Here is a 15,693-nt window from a genome sequence, read left to right as displayed (position 1 = left end):
TGCAGGTATAGCACTGCCTAAAGAGAAGTATTTTATACCCTTAAATACTTATATAAGGTTTAAAATCAATAATCTAAGCTTTCATTTTAAGAAAAGTTAAAGACAGAATTGAACCCAAAGAAAATTAAGGAGTATAAGGGATCCTTAGGAAAATGGCTTTTTTTGTTTTTGGTTTTCAGTATAATTAACATAGCATGTTATGTTAGCTTCAGGTGTACAATATGGTAATACAACATTTCTACACATTACTCAGGGCTCATCATGATAAGTGCACTCTTAATACCCTTTTATCTATTTTACTCTTTCTTCCACCCACTTCCAGTCTAGCAGCCACCAGTTTGTTCTCCATATTTAAGAGAGATTTTTTGGTCTGTTTTTCATTGTTCATTTGGTTTGTTTCTTAAATTCCACATATGAATAAAATCATATGGTATTTGTCTTTCTCTGTCTGATATACTTTATTTATCATTGTATCCTCTAGGTCCATTCATGCTGTTGCAAAAGGCAAAATTTCATTTCTTTTTATGGCTGAGTAATATTCCAGTGTGTGTAATATTCCACACACACATATATACACACCACATCTTCTTTACCCATTCTTCTATCAGTGGAAACTTAGGTTGCTTCCATATCTTGGCTATTGTAAGTAATGCCACAATAAACATAGGAGTGCATGTATCTTTGAATTAATAGTTTTGTTTTCTTTGGGTAAATACCCAGTAGTGGAATTACTGGATCATATGGTGATTTTTAATTTTTTTTAAATACAATTTATTGCCAAGTTAGCTAACATACACTGTATATACAGTGTGCTTTTGGCTTTGTTTTTGAGGAAACTCCATACTGTTTTCCACAGTGGCTACACCAGTTTGCACTCCCACCAACAGTGCACGAGCCTTGCTTTTTCTCTACATCTTTAACAACACTTGTTATTCCTTGTGTTTTAGGTTTTAGCCATTCTGATAGGTGTGAGGTGATGTCTTATGGAGGTTTTGATTTGCATTTCCCTGATGATCAGTGATGTTGAACATTTTTTTAATGTGTCTGTTGGCCATTTGTAAGTCTTCTGATGGAAATGTTAGATATTTTAATTGTGGTGATAGTTACAAGGGTATAAACATGAAAAAATACACATTTGACAAAACATTTCAAACTTTGTTATTTTAAATGGGTGTATCCTACTAGTAAATTTTACTTCAGTAAACTACATTTTTTGATGTTTTTTTAAATTTGTTTTTGAGAGAGAGGGAGGAGTAGAGAGGGAGACAGAGAATCTCAAGCAGGCTCTGTACTGTTAGCAGAGAACCCAACATGGGGCTCAAACTCACAAATCGTAAGATCATGGCCTGAGTCAAAATCAAGAGTTGGACGCTTACCTGACTGAGCCACCCAGGGGTAGCTTTATCATTTTTAAAGAATAATGCAAAGTTCAACAATTTTGAAATTCTTGCTATCTTACCAACCCATAACTAGTAATAACAGATTATTGATAATACAAACTAAACATCTGATAATCCATTTCTCTAAAAAACTATCATAAACAACTTAGAATTAAAGAATTCGATTTAGGGGCGCCTGGGGGGCTCAGTCGATTGAGTGTCCGACTTTGGCTCAGGTCATAATCTCACGGTTCATGAGTTCGAGCCCCACGACGGGCTCTGTGCTGACAGCATTAGAGCCTGGGGCCTGCTTCGGATTCTGTGTCTCCCTTTCTCTCTGCTCCTCCCCCGCTCATGCTCCATCTCTCTCCTTCAAAAATCAATTAAAAAAAAAAATTAAAAAAAGAATTTAATACACTCACCTAATTGATTACCTCCTAGTTTTACTGGTTCTGTCTCTACACTATTTAATTTGCCACTTTCTTGTTTGTCATTAAAAGCAATAAGATTCTGAGATAACTGATTCGCGGACAGGTTTGCCTGAAGCTTTTGAATTTCTGCCTCCTTTATTGCAAGTTTAATCCTGAAACAAAACAAAATACACCAAAAACTATTAGAAAGATCTATATAAATATCTCCCACCATTTTTACCTTTCAAGTTGGCAAAAATTTTAAAATTCTGATATTAGTTAACTCTTGGGCAGGATGTAGAAATTCTTATATACCACTGATGGGAATGTAAACTGGTGCAACTACTTTAAAAACTTGATAGTACCTAGTAAAAGTAAAAAAAAAAAAAAAAAAGTGCTATAACCCAGCACTTTCACTTTTAGGAATATACACTAGAGACACTCTGGCAAATACATACATAAAGGTATGTACTTTGCAGCACTGTTTGTAACAGAAGAAAACTACAGTTCTAGGTGACACAGTTCTAGGACAGACTCCTATACAGCTATTAAAACTACCTACACTAATCCACCCATTGACTCTAACTACCCACCTCAACATGTATGAATTTAAAAAATAATGCTGAGTAAAAAAGCAAAATTACAAACAATATAAGCATATATATTTTGCATGTATGTGTGAATGTAAACATACACAAAATGGATGGAAGAATACGTACCCAGTTCATGATGGTGTATTCTTAAGAGGAGAATGAGACTAGTGGGAAAGATCAATGGGTATTGTCCACCCTGTAATGTTTTATGTTTTACTTAAACACATTTGAAAAAAATATCACAGAATGTTAAGAAGAATCAAGTCTTAGTTGTGGAAACACAGTTGTTTGTTTTAATACTCGATGAACTTTTCTATATATTTTTCATCTTCTCAATTAAGGATTTTAATTTAACTGCCAATTTAAAAAAAACCACTGTATTTGCTACAACTTCAGCATCTGAAAGCCATACCTCAATTCTGAAATCAACATTTTATTTGCCTCACAGCAGCCAATGTAATTGTCTTCCTTGTTTGACAAACTACTCATCTGGTGCTTAGAAAGAGATGATTTAAAACCAAACACTTCTCTTTTTAACTGCAAATTTAAAAAGAGACATACATAAACTTACAATATCTATGATGCAATTGTTTTATTCAGAACTCCAATTTTGAAAAATTGTGTGAATTTAATAGAAACAACCTAATGTCTGTCAACAGGATAAATGTAAAAATACATTATGAAATACTGAGATAACAGAAAAATCACAATAGTTAAAATAAACCTGCATTATATAAATCATTATGGAGGTATCACATAATATAACATTATGTGAAAAACAACAGAGGCACATGTAGTATTTTCCAAAACACTTTAGCTATATTTTTAATTTTTTTTAATGTTTATTTATTTTTGAGAGTGAGGGAGAGTGAGGGAGAGTGAAGGGGAGGGAGAGAGAAAGAGAGAGAGAGAGAGAGCGCGCACAAGTGAGGGAGGGGCAAAGAGAGAGAAAGAGACAGAGACAGAGAATCTGAAGCAGGCTCTGCACTGTCAGCACAAAGCCCGATATAAGGCTCAACCCCACGAGCCCTGAGATTATGACCTGAGCTGAAGTCAGACGCTCAACCAACTGAGCCACCCAGGTGCCCTTGCTGTATTTTTAAAAATAAAATAAAATAGGTAAGAGTCAAAGAAATAAAATTGGTAAGTCTACCACACATCCAAATATATTTGAAACCGGGGCATTTGGGTGGCACAGTTGGTTAGGCATCCAACTCTTGATCTCACCACTTGTGAGTTCAAGCCCTGCGTCAGGCTCTGCGTTGATGGTGTGGAGCCTGCTTGGGATTCCGTCTCTCCTTCTCTCTGACCCTCCCTCATTTGTGTTCTCTCTCTCTCAAAATAAATAAACTTAAAATTAAAAAATATATACATATATACATATTTGAAATCAGCCATGACACATTTATATAGTTTTCTCCTGATCTCACCTTTATTTTACAATTATCAGTAACAGATTTCTGACATAGTTATACTTAACCTTCTTTCTAATCTCACTTATATATATAGTTATATATGTAACTGAAAGAGAAATGATGGTCATCTGCTATCATAAAAACATTTTAATAAGTAAACGAAAAGTTGCTCAACATTATTAGTCATTAGAATAATGTAAATTAAAACCACAATGTGATACCACATCACACCCACTAAGATGGCTATAAATCTAAAAGACAGACAATAACAAATGTTGGCTAGGTTGTAGAAAAACAGGAACTCTCAGACATTCCTGGTGAGAATGTTAAATGGTATAGCCACTTTGGAAAACAATTCAGTACAACTTTACCATATGACCCAGCAATTCCATTCCTAGGTATGTACTCAAGAGAAATGAAACTATGTCCACACACAGACTTGTATGCAAATGTTCGTAGCAGTATTGTTCATAATAGTCCAAACATGGAAGCAACCCAAATATCTATCTACTTATTGGTGAACAGTTAAATAAAATGTGGTGTATCCATACAGTTGAATAATATTCAACAATAAAGTGATATGGAGTACTGATATATATCACAATGAATGATCCTCAAAAATTTTTAGAAAGCTAAAGACCATATATTGTACAATTTCATTTATATGAAAAATCCAAAAAAGACAAATCTCTAGAGGCAGAAAATACATTAGTGGTTCCCTAGGGGTGAGTGTGGTAAAGGAATCTTCTGAATGGTAAACTGAAAACTGGACTGCAGTGATTGCTCCAAAACTTGTAAGTTTACTAAAAATCACTGAATGGTACAATTAAAATGGGTGAATTCTGTGGTATACAAATATTACTTGAATAAAGCTGTTTTTTAAAAATCCTGTGCCATTCTTACATAGGGCGTCTGAGAGACTAAGAAAGGGTAGGAGCAGAAAAAGAAAAGGGATTAGGTAGAAAAGAAATTCATTACTGAAAGTATAGATATGTAAAAAAAACATAAAGTAAAAGCTAATAAAGCAACCACAAAATGATGATCTCTTATAAAGCACTTGAGTAAAAGTTTCCTTTTCATCCATACTTACTGGCAACTGGGACATAACTTTTTCCAGACTTCTCAGTTCCACCCTTGAACTCTCTATTTCTTGCTGACACAAATCCAGTCGCTCATTCTGTGCTGCAACACGGACCTTTAATTCTCGGTTTTCATTCATTAGAGAAAATTTTTCTCTCAGTACTTCCTCTTTGTCTTCTAACTCACTCTCTAGCTTCAGAATACTTTGTTTAGATTCAGTTAGTTGTGCCATAACTTCTGAATTTTTCACTGCCATGATCCTTAATTTTTCTTTTCCATTGTTATTTTCCTCTTTTAACTGCCTATGAAGAAAAAAACATAAAAATGAAAACAAAATATATATTTATTTTCAGTAAATCCTAGTTAATCTCACTTTTAAAATATTTTAAAGCAGGGGGTGGGGAGGGGAAAAATGGGTGACGGGCATTGAGGAGGGCACTTGTTGGGATGAGAACTGGGTGTTGTATATAAGCGATGAATCACAGGACTCTATCCCCAAAACCAAGAGCACACTGTATACACTACATGTTAGCCAACTTGACAATAAATTATATTAAAAAATAAACAAATAAAAACATTTAAAATTTTTCAAAAAATAAAATATTTTAAAGCTTTAATTCTGAAATAATAATACCTGCTCACATTTACTGAGTACCTACTTTCTGCATGCCAGGCACTCACAACTTTATGTGGGTAGCATGATTATCACTCTCTGTTTATAGATAAGGAAACTAAGGTATATAAAGGTTATAAAACTTTCCCAGTGTCTCACAGTAAGGAGGAAGGCAAGATAACTCCATTATCTTTGAAGCACTTGTGCTCCCTTTATAAAAGTATAAGACAGGAGATCTAACTCCCACATCCTAATTCAACATATTGCAACTTCAAGAAAGTTTTAGGTTATATAAGGAAAAATCATGAACTATTAGCCACAACTCTAAAAGATAGTAATCAACCATTAACAGATCACTAGGCAGTAATATTTTCAGAGATGTTTGTGTTCATCTTCTCTAAATATATGCAAAGCAAATATGTTGATCATATCACTCTATATTTGCAAGTATATTAATATCAACACGTTTTATTCATTAAAAATCCTAACATTATACCCAGAAAACAATTGCAGTCATGAAACCTAGCTTTCTTGTAATTTAAGGCCACAATTACAATATACAAAATATTCTATTTTAAAACGTTTCAGTTCTTTCTCCATTTCCACACAAAACTCCTTTTTCCATAACAAGATACTGTACCTTAATTTTTCTTTCAGAATTTCAAGGTCACTTTTATATACACCACACTTTTCCTGCAGCCTTTTATTTTCTTTTTCACAGCTAATTAGATTTTTCTCTAATATTTCTTCTTCAACTTGAACCTAAAACAATAATTTGTTTTAAGTGGACATACTACTGTAGTCATAAATTTTAGGTGTTTCAAACTAAAAAGTAGTGACTTCAGAAATAAGCAGGAGAGTAGAGTAAGTATTTCACACGTAAGTCCCCAGCCTTGTAGTGAAAGGAGCAAAGTGACGGGCAGTAACAAAGGACGAGGAGGGGGATGCCACCGCCTGTCCAGACATGGTTGAGAGCCTATGACAGAGGGGCAATGGCACTATCACCCGACAGGAAGCATTCTGGCCTCACGGGAGCAAAGCAAGCAATTTATGCAGGGATGCTGCATGAAATTAACTAGAGGCTAACTATGCTGCAAATGTTATGGAGAAATAACTTTTGAAATTTTAGCCACAAGATACTCCCACTGAAATTACAGTCCAAATCTAAACCAGACAAAAATCAAGCACTCAGGTGAGAGTGGTGGGAGTGACAGAATAGGCAGATCTGCCTGTTACATCGACCTAACTAGAGGTACCTACTGAGTGTGGTTTGAACTGATAATCCTAAGGAGAAATGTGGAAAAAAAAATCATCTTAACATTTTTCTCTTTCCTCTATAAAGTCCTCCCTCTCCCTGAACATATTACCCCTGCTAGGTATTCTATCTCCCCCGACAAATTACTTTATTAAAAATCCCTCCTACAAAATTTCCTTCCCACAGGGATCTTCTCCAAGGCCTTCAAAACAGTGATCTGATTTACACTTAAGAACAGTATCTGACAGGATTTTAAGAATTTTTCATTGAAATATAGTTGACAAACAATGTCACATTAGTTTCAGGTGTACAATACAGTGATTCAGCAACTCTATGCATTATGCTGTGCTCACAAGTGTAGCTATCATCTGACGCTACATACACTATTATAATACAAGTGACTATATTCCCTATGCTGTACCTTGGATGCCTGTGACTTCCACATGCCATAACTGGAAGTCTGTATCTCCCACTCCCCTTCACCAATTTTGCCCAACACCTCATCAGTTCTTTGTATTTATGGGTCTGTTTCTGCTTTTTGTTTGTTTATCTTTTAGAGTCCACATATAAGTGAAATCATATGGTATTTCTTTCTTATTAAACTTTTAATAATAATATTTCTTCTACCCTTCTACCTTCCTTTGAACAGAATCATTAACTTTCTCTTTTTCAATTACTATCTCAAGACGGAATTCTCTCATGTTAGTATCTATCAGCCAGACCTCTCTTCTGAGCTCAATGTCTAAATACTCAACATGTAGCCTTCCTCCAAACAGGTTTTATTATCCATATGACTTGAAAATATTAAGTGAATATTTGTAATAAAGTCACTATACTACCATGTAGAATCTGTTAAAGGAATTTTCCCTTTGAGAGGAAGGAGTAAGATCCTCTCAGGGTGGTGGGTCCAGGGAGACAACTGAAGGCTATACAATCTACTCTGTCTTCATTTTCATGGAGGTGATAGGAACAAATTTTCTGCTTCTACTTCTACAGCTCCAACCTCTGCTCACTCACCTCATCTTTCTCCGTATTCTTTTCTTTCTCTGTATTTTGTTCTTCCCCTTGTCTCCATTCTTTTCCCACTTTGACAAAAAAGTTTCTGCTCATTATAAGATTATGAACACCAGCCTTAGCCAATATTTACAATTCTTTATTCCAATGATTTTATTACAAGGTCATAAAAATTATTCCCCACTTTAACTATAAACAAATACATTCTATTTATGTCTATTTTTATTTTTAGAATAGGGACAGTTCCAAAAATACTGAATTTGCACAACTGCTTCTTACCTTTTCCAGTTTTTCAGCCACTTTTTCTTTATAATGTTGGAAAGCTTTACTCAGCTCTTCAGCATTATATAGTGCTTCATTCCTTTGTCGTTCAGCTCTAAAATTTAAAAAGGGAGAATAAAAGTAAAGAATGCTCTGCATTTAACTAGTGAAACTCCAAAGTAACCTATATTTTATTATAAGAAATAATTAGAGACAAGCAGTACTAAAAAAGAGTATTGAGCTTAAGCTGCAAAATGAAGAATAGAGACTATAATAATTTCCTCACTGTATCAATATGAAAAATAAAATATAAAGCACCACATAAACTTTGAAACATACATACATTCTTATGTGTTAGCAATTGTTTTCTCTATCTGGAAAAGATCAGGGAAGCAGCCTAGGCTGTATAAACTCAAAAATCAGAATTTCAAAATATTACAGAATTAATCCATGGTCTAGTATATTAAAAATATTCGGTAAATCCTGTGACCTTTGCAAAGGGCAAGTAAATTTTCAAAAAGGTATTTCAAAAGACAGTAGTAACTTCCAAAAGATGTAAAAATCTGAACAAAAAAATCTACCCACTATGAAGCACTGTCTTAGTTGACCCTGACCTTTCCTCATACTTTTCACACTGAGTTGAGACAATTGGGCCAATGTAGTCAATTTCATAGCTACCTCTAAAAATTATTCTATTATTTAAACCTCTTCTCATCATATTCATTCCAGTGTAAGGGTAGTTAGTGACTCTACTCTTATCAACAGTGAATTTCTCTACACTCTAGACCTCAGCTCTTCCCCTTTCAGGGACTTAACTCTCTATCTTCTATACTTTCAGTCTCTTCTCTACTGGTTTACAAATTCAGTGGAAGTATCTCTTACTTTCTAAATATATGTAGTACTTAGGTTTGGATAGCAACTGTGGATATCAAAGTGTCTATCTGGTTCCAAAGTTTTAGATAAATGGTAATGGTTTAAATATTTTCTTAAATGTTTATTTATTTTTGAGAGACAGAGTGCAAGTGGGGAGGGGCAGAAAGAGAAGGAGACACAGAATCCAAAGCATGCTCTGAACTGTTGGCAGAGCCCGACGCAGGGCTTGCCGATGTCGGACACTTAACTGACTGAGCCACCCACGTGCCCTGGTAAGAGTTTAAAATAATAAGGGATTTATCTAAAAATCTAAGAGAATACATTCCATTACATAGTTTGCATAAATAGAGCTCAGAGGGCAAAGGATACCTGTATTTCTCACTTAAACAAAACCCTCCACTGATATGCTTTCCTCTCTCGTCCTTGCTTTTAAGACAAACTTATCCACTTTTACACTTACCTACTCTTCCTCACCACCAATTAAAAAAAAGCAAAGACAGATTTTAGCCATACAGAAAAGTATACATAAACATCCATGTACTCCCAATCAAGCTTTAATGAATCTTCTTTTTTTTGTTTCATGTAGCATTTTTTACTTTAAGCAAACATTATAGACATTACAGAGCTGAGGTCCCTGTGTCCCTTCCAAGTCCCATTCCCCTGACTTCTTCCAAAGGTAACCGTAGTCTTTTTTTTTTTATTACAAAACATTTTGTATGTTCACATGTTCACCTAAACCCACAAGTAATACATCCCAGTTCACTTATTCCAAGAGGCACATTATTTTCATCATTTTAACACCTCTAAAATTGGTATGTATTTTATAATTAATGGTATATAATAGTTTCACGGTGATATTTTTCTTACTGATTACCTAAATAATGATGCACCTTAAGATCTGTGTAATCTTATATTCAATACAACATCATAGTTTCTTCCCATGTTTTTATACTTTATATGATCACCCTATATATATTTATAGCATCACACTATATATATCCTTCTGCAGATTGCTTTTATTCAGTATCATTCAAGATCTATGTTCATCTTTGTGACTATAGTTCATTTAAAAAAAATTTTTTTAATGTTTATTTTTGAGAGAGACAGAGACAGAATGTGAGTGGGTTAAGGGCAGAGAGAGAGGGAAACACAGAATCTGAAGCAGACTCCAAACTCTGAGCTGTCAGCACAGAGCTTGATGTAGGGCTCAAACTCACAAGCCGTGAGATCATGACCTGAGCTGAAGTCGGATGCTCAACCGACCGAGCCACCCAGGCACCCTGACTATAGTTCATTTTTTAAAATCTAGGGCATACTATTCTATTGCATGAAAACAGTATAATTTATTCTGTACATTTTTTATTTGATAGACATTGAGGTTGTTTCCAGCTAATACAAACATGTTGCAGTGAACATCCCAGTGCACAGCTTCTTGGCAGTATGTGGGAGAGTTTCTTTAAAATAAACAAGAGCTCTGTGCTGACAGCTCAGGCCCTGGAGCCTGTTTCGGATTCTGTATCTCCCTCTCTCTCTGACCCTCCCCCGTTCATGCTCTGTCTCTCTGTGTCTCAAAAATAAGTAAACATTAAAAAAAAAATGTGTTTATGTGCTCGCTTCGGCAGCACATATACTAAAAAAAAATGTGTTTAAATAAACAAGAGCTGAATTGCTAAATACTTTCCAAAAGGTATTTCCAAGTTGAAGGTACAAGGTAGGAGCACCTTTAGCTTTATGAAATCTTTTTTATTAGTTTTTTTTAAGTTTTTTTTTTTTTAATGTTTATTTACCTTTGAGAGAGAAAGACAGAGCACAGTGGGTGAGGGGCACAGAGAGAGGGAGACAAGACACAAAATCTGAAGGCGTCTCCAGGCTCTGAGCTGTCAGCACAGAATCCAAGGCAGGGCTAGCAACTCACAAACTGAGAGATTATGACCTGAGCCAAAGTCAGACACTTAACTGATTGAGTCACCCAGGCATCCCTAGTTTATTTATTTTTTGAGAGAGACAGCAAGCAAGTGAGCAACCGTGTTTGGGGGAGGGGCGGAGAGCAAGGGATACAGAGAATCCCAAGCAGGCTTCACACTGCGGACATTTTGAACTCACAAAATATGAGATCATAAACTGAGCAGAAATCAAGCATCTTGGATGCTTAACCAACTGAGCCACCCAAGCACCCCTGAAACCTTTTTTTAAAAAGTGGTACAGCAGCACTATCAATTTACATTCCCAACCAAAAATGTGTGTAAGAGTTTCTGCTGTACTACTACACCTTCACCCATGCTTAGAGAAAACAGTATATAATAATAAAATAACCTACTTCAGCCTCTCAACAATCTATAATGAAGTACCAAAAATGAGGCAGTCACAGGTTAAGTAACTTGTCTAAGATCTCATAGATTACAGGGAATATAACCTGTTTCCAAAAACTCTTAAGCATTTTGCACTACTACCTCTGGCATGGCATTCAATCTAGCAGGCCGTAGCACTACAGTGTTTGGGTTTAAATTCTCACTGTACCACTTTCTGTGTGTTCTCAATCTCTCTCAAATTCAGTTTCTTCATCTGTAAAATGAGGATGTTGTCAATATTCTATGATTGTTTGAAGAGTAAACGAGTTATACACTTAAAGCACTTAGAAAAGTATTTCCATATAGTGAATGCTAAGTTATTATAATTATCACCAAATTAAAAACTTATGCCCATCTAATAGTGTTAAGTGATTGTATTTTTACAACCTCATTGTAATTTTTTTTAAATTTTTTAACATTTATTCATTTTGAGAGACAGAGAGAGACAGAGTGCAAGTGGGGGTAGGGCAGAGAGAGAGGGAGAGACAGAATCCAAAGAAGGCTCCAGGCTCTCAGCTGTCAGCACAGCACCAATGTGGGGCCCGAACTCACCAACAGAGATCATGACCTGAGCCAAAGTCTGACACTTAACCATTCCATACAGTTTTTGAAGTTTTATTCAAGGTAACTTAATGCAGGAGAGGGGTGGTGGGGAGAGGAGATATCTACCAGCAAAAATTCACATAGCACTGCAGCTATTCTCCACAAAGTCCAGACCTTAGCCTATAGGTTTAATAAAGCAAGGGGACACATGGAGTGGAGTGGGAAGAGCACTGTAGTGAGATCAAAGGGTTTTGTATGTATTTCAAAAGATTGCATGCACCTGACAGCTAACCTTTAATCAAACCTTGAGGCACTACCTGTATGTCAGAAAGGGAAAAGACTATGTTATTTCTTACAGATTCCTGGGAGGCCAAAGCAAGCCTCTCTTCATCCCTACCTTGATGGGCATTTCTAAAAGGTATGTATGTTAATCTCCAAGGGTCCTGGAACACATAAGCCCCAAGAGAGGTAATCCAGTGAACATGAACAAGATGGAAGGCCAAAGATAGAGTCAGTATTGTCAGTACTCCTACAAGTTCAAAGCTGGGATCTAATTATTAAAATCAATAATTAATTCTCCCAGGCACAGTTTTTGAACTTTTTTGTTTTTTAAATTTCAAACAGGTACTCCTTAATGCAGATTCGCCAATTTTTGATATTTTGCCACAACTGCCCATGTCTCTCACTTGAGAGATTTTTTTGTACTGAACTACATTCTAGAGTAATTAGTAACCTTCACCTTTATTTTATTTTAATATTTTTTTAATGTTTATTCACTTTTTGAGAGACAGAGAAGAGTGTGAGCAGGGCAGGAGCAGAGAGAGAGAGGGAGACACAGAATCTGAAGCAGGCTCCAGGCTCTGAGCTGTCAGCACAGAGCCGAATGCGGGGCTTGAATTCACGAACCGTGAGATCATGACCTGAGCCAAAGTCAGACACTTAGCTGACTGAGCCACCCAGGTGTCCCAGTAACCTTCACCTTTAATACTTTAGTACGTATCCTAAGAACACAGACAATGCCTCATATAACCATAACTATCAAATACAAGAAATCTGAAACTGTTACAACACTATTATCTAATGTACAATTCACATGTAAGCTTTATCAATTATTCCAATACTGTTCTTTACAGACCTTTTTTTTCCTTCTGATCTAGGATCACATACTGCTTTTAGTTATCATAAATCTTTAGTTTCTTTAATCTGTAATATCTCAGCTGTTTGTTAAGTCTTTCATGACACTGACTTTTTTTTTTTTTACAATATTAGCTTAAATTTATTGAACATCTATTATGTGCCACAGAGAGTTTTAGCTGCTTTACATACCTAATCAAAGAGTCACAACTCATTAAACTGGACATTATCCTTATCTTATCTGTAACTAGGACCCAGAAAGATTACACAATATTTTCAAGGCATGCCCTCATAGTTACTAAGTAGTAAAACTAATGCATGAATCTAAGAAGGACGTGGACTTAACCACTGGACTACTGATACAAAATTAGATGTCAGACAAGATACATAAAAAACATGTGCGTTTAGAATCATGCTATGCATGGGGTGCCTGGGTGGCTCAGTCAGTTAAGCATCCAGCTTCTACTCAGGTCATGATCTCACAGTTCGTGGGTTCTAGCCCAGCATTGGGCTCTGTGCTGACAGCTCAGAGCCTGGAGCCTGCTTCAGATTGTGTGTCTTCCTTTCTCTCTGCCCCTCCCGTGCTCATGTTCTGTCTCTGTCTCTCAAAAATAAATAAACATTTTTTTAAAAAATCATGCTATGCAAATAATTTTTTTCTTATAGGGAAATATGGGCATTTTCTGTTTAGTAGATAGTAAAAACATATACACACACACACACACACACACACACACAGGTTACTCAAAGGTCTACTCTGACACTGCTATTGAAGAGTCACACGGATGAGATCTTCAACAGCCAGAAACTGATGGTCAATTTTGTGTTTTCTGTGAAGCCCTGGATTCAATGACTCTACCTTCTTTTACCTCCCAATGTGATCAAGTATATAACCCATGACTAATACTGGCATAAATGTGCAGCAGCCACTCAAGCTATTTGGAAGTTGCTTATCACTACAACATGATTTTCTCATCCTGCTTCCCCTCTCTTTTCTCAACTACCTACTATTTCTTAAGCCTATGTACTTCACCGTGAGAGAAACACATCAAACTAGGGTTCTCTTCTGCTCTCCAGATGATGTGTACCCAGTGAGAAATTCAGTAAATCAGTGAATAAATGCTGCTAAATATTTGCTTAACCTTGTCTGTTTCCTCATGAGGAGATTCAGGCTATTCATTCTGGGGAGCACACTCCTCCATAAATGACATAGTACCCCTCTTATTATATACCATATATAAAAACACATGATGGCAGTCTGTCCAAAACCTTGGTGGGTTTTTTGTTTTGTTTTGTTCTGCTTTGTTTTTTTGGGAGACTGAGAGAGAGAGAGAGAGAGAGAGAGAGCCAGAGAGAGAGAAGGAGGGAGAATCTTAAGCAGGCTCCATGCCCAGCTCGGAGCCCAACTTGGTACTGGATCCAACCACATTGGGATCATGACCTGAGCCAAAATCAAGAGTTAGACGCTTAATCGACTTAACCACCCAGACATCCCCACCTTAACTTACTGATTCTTCCATTATTTCCTCTGATTCGTAATGCTACCTCTTACATATCAAGTTTCTACTGTGTGTATGTTTGCTAAAAAGGGTCTGTTCTATACCACTGATATTTTTTGGTTTATTCCTATACCAACATCACATTGACTTAATTAACTTCAGAAGTCCTGGTGTCTATAGGCATGCTCTCCACCTTGGTCTACAGCTTCAAAATTGCCTCCTTTATTCTTGGACCTTGGCTCTTCGGTATAATATTTACAGTCCGTTCGTTAAGTTTTACCAAAAATCTGTTGGGATATTGATGGGAATTATATCAAATGTATCAATTATTTTGGGAAAAAGTGACACTTTTATATTAGGGTTCCTTTCAGAAAAATGGTATCTACTTCATTTTAGTATACATGCTGCCAAAGTGAGCAATGGGGTATACTTCATTAGGTAGATCTTCTTTTAAGACTTGCAACCAAATTTTATAATTTTCTCCACTGGATTAATCATGTCTTTTATTCTGATGTTTTGACATCTGGAACTTCACTCACCCTAGGAAGACTGGCCCTCCCTCCCAAGGTTAGCCAATTCTTAGAGACAGTAAACTACTCACCTGGAACTGTACCTTTCATAAACAAACTAATCAATCCAGAGCCTCCTCCTCTCTCCTCTATTTGGCTCTTACACTCAGGACCAATAATCCCCTATCCTACTTACCTCAGGACCAGGTACTACACAACTCAGGACAGCCTTACACTACAGCCCACTAAGATTATTCATACCAGCCAATCCTAAACCTGCCTTCCCTGCTTTCACTGTGCCTTCCCACACAAACCACAAAAACATCTCTTTTCCTCCCAAATCCCTCAGTCTCCTGACCAACCCTGATGCTTCCCTGTGTGGCCCCCTACATGGCCTGTCATGTCTCCTGTTTCTAGGGATTTGTGACTATAAAAATTCCTTCTGCATGACAGTCATTTCCATGTCTGTGTGTCTCACCACACCTGATGAAAGCAAATCTGAGCACATTTTTAAATCTTCATTAAGATTGTACATATTTTCTGTATATTTTTTCTTATTTAACTAATAGTTTTTATTTTAATGTTTTACTAAGTAGAGAAGTCTTAAGTGAATGAGTTTTTATATATGTATACATCCACAAAATTACTATCCAGATCAAATACAGAATATTCAAGTACCCAAAAGACTCCCTCCAACATTCTTTACTCAAAAAGGTAAACACTACTTGTAGTTTTTAATACCATATATTAAAGAATATATGAATCAA

General features: G+C 36.1%; 1 protein-coding gene across 8 annotated transcripts in view; it reads right to left on the bottom strand.

The window, feature by feature from the left end:
* The window catches only part of CCDC18 (coiled-coil domain containing 18), a 115,510-nt gene that overhangs the window by 81,493 nt on the left and 18,324 nt on the right, over positions 1-15,693 (bottom strand). For all 8 annotated transcript variants that reach the window (XM_053214457.1, XM_053214459.1, XM_053214460.1 and 5 more), the window contains 5 exons: positions 8,039-8,135; positions 6,131-6,252; positions 4,888-5,179; positions 2,795-2,919; positions 1,802-1,962 (listed from right to left, as the gene is read on the bottom strand). In XM_053214457.1, coding sequence (XP_053070432.1) covers positions 1,802-1,962; positions 2,795-2,919; positions 4,888-5,179; positions 6,131-6,252; positions 8,039-8,135 — 797 coding nt within the window. The remainder of the gene's footprint in view (positions 1-1,801; positions 1,963-2,794; positions 2,920-4,887; positions 5,180-6,130; positions 6,253-8,038; positions 8,136-15,693) is intronic.

The sequence above is a fragment of the Acinonyx jubatus genome, chromosome C1, assembly GCF_027475565.1.
Source record: "Acinonyx jubatus isolate Ajub_Pintada_27869175 chromosome C1, VMU_Ajub_asm_v1.0, whole genome shotgun sequence".
Lineage (NCBI taxonomy): Eukaryota > Metazoa > Chordata > Mammalia > Carnivora > Felidae > Acinonyx > Acinonyx jubatus.
Note: the sequence above shows the minus strand (reverse complement) of the source record. Positions and strands in the feature narration are given on the sequence as shown.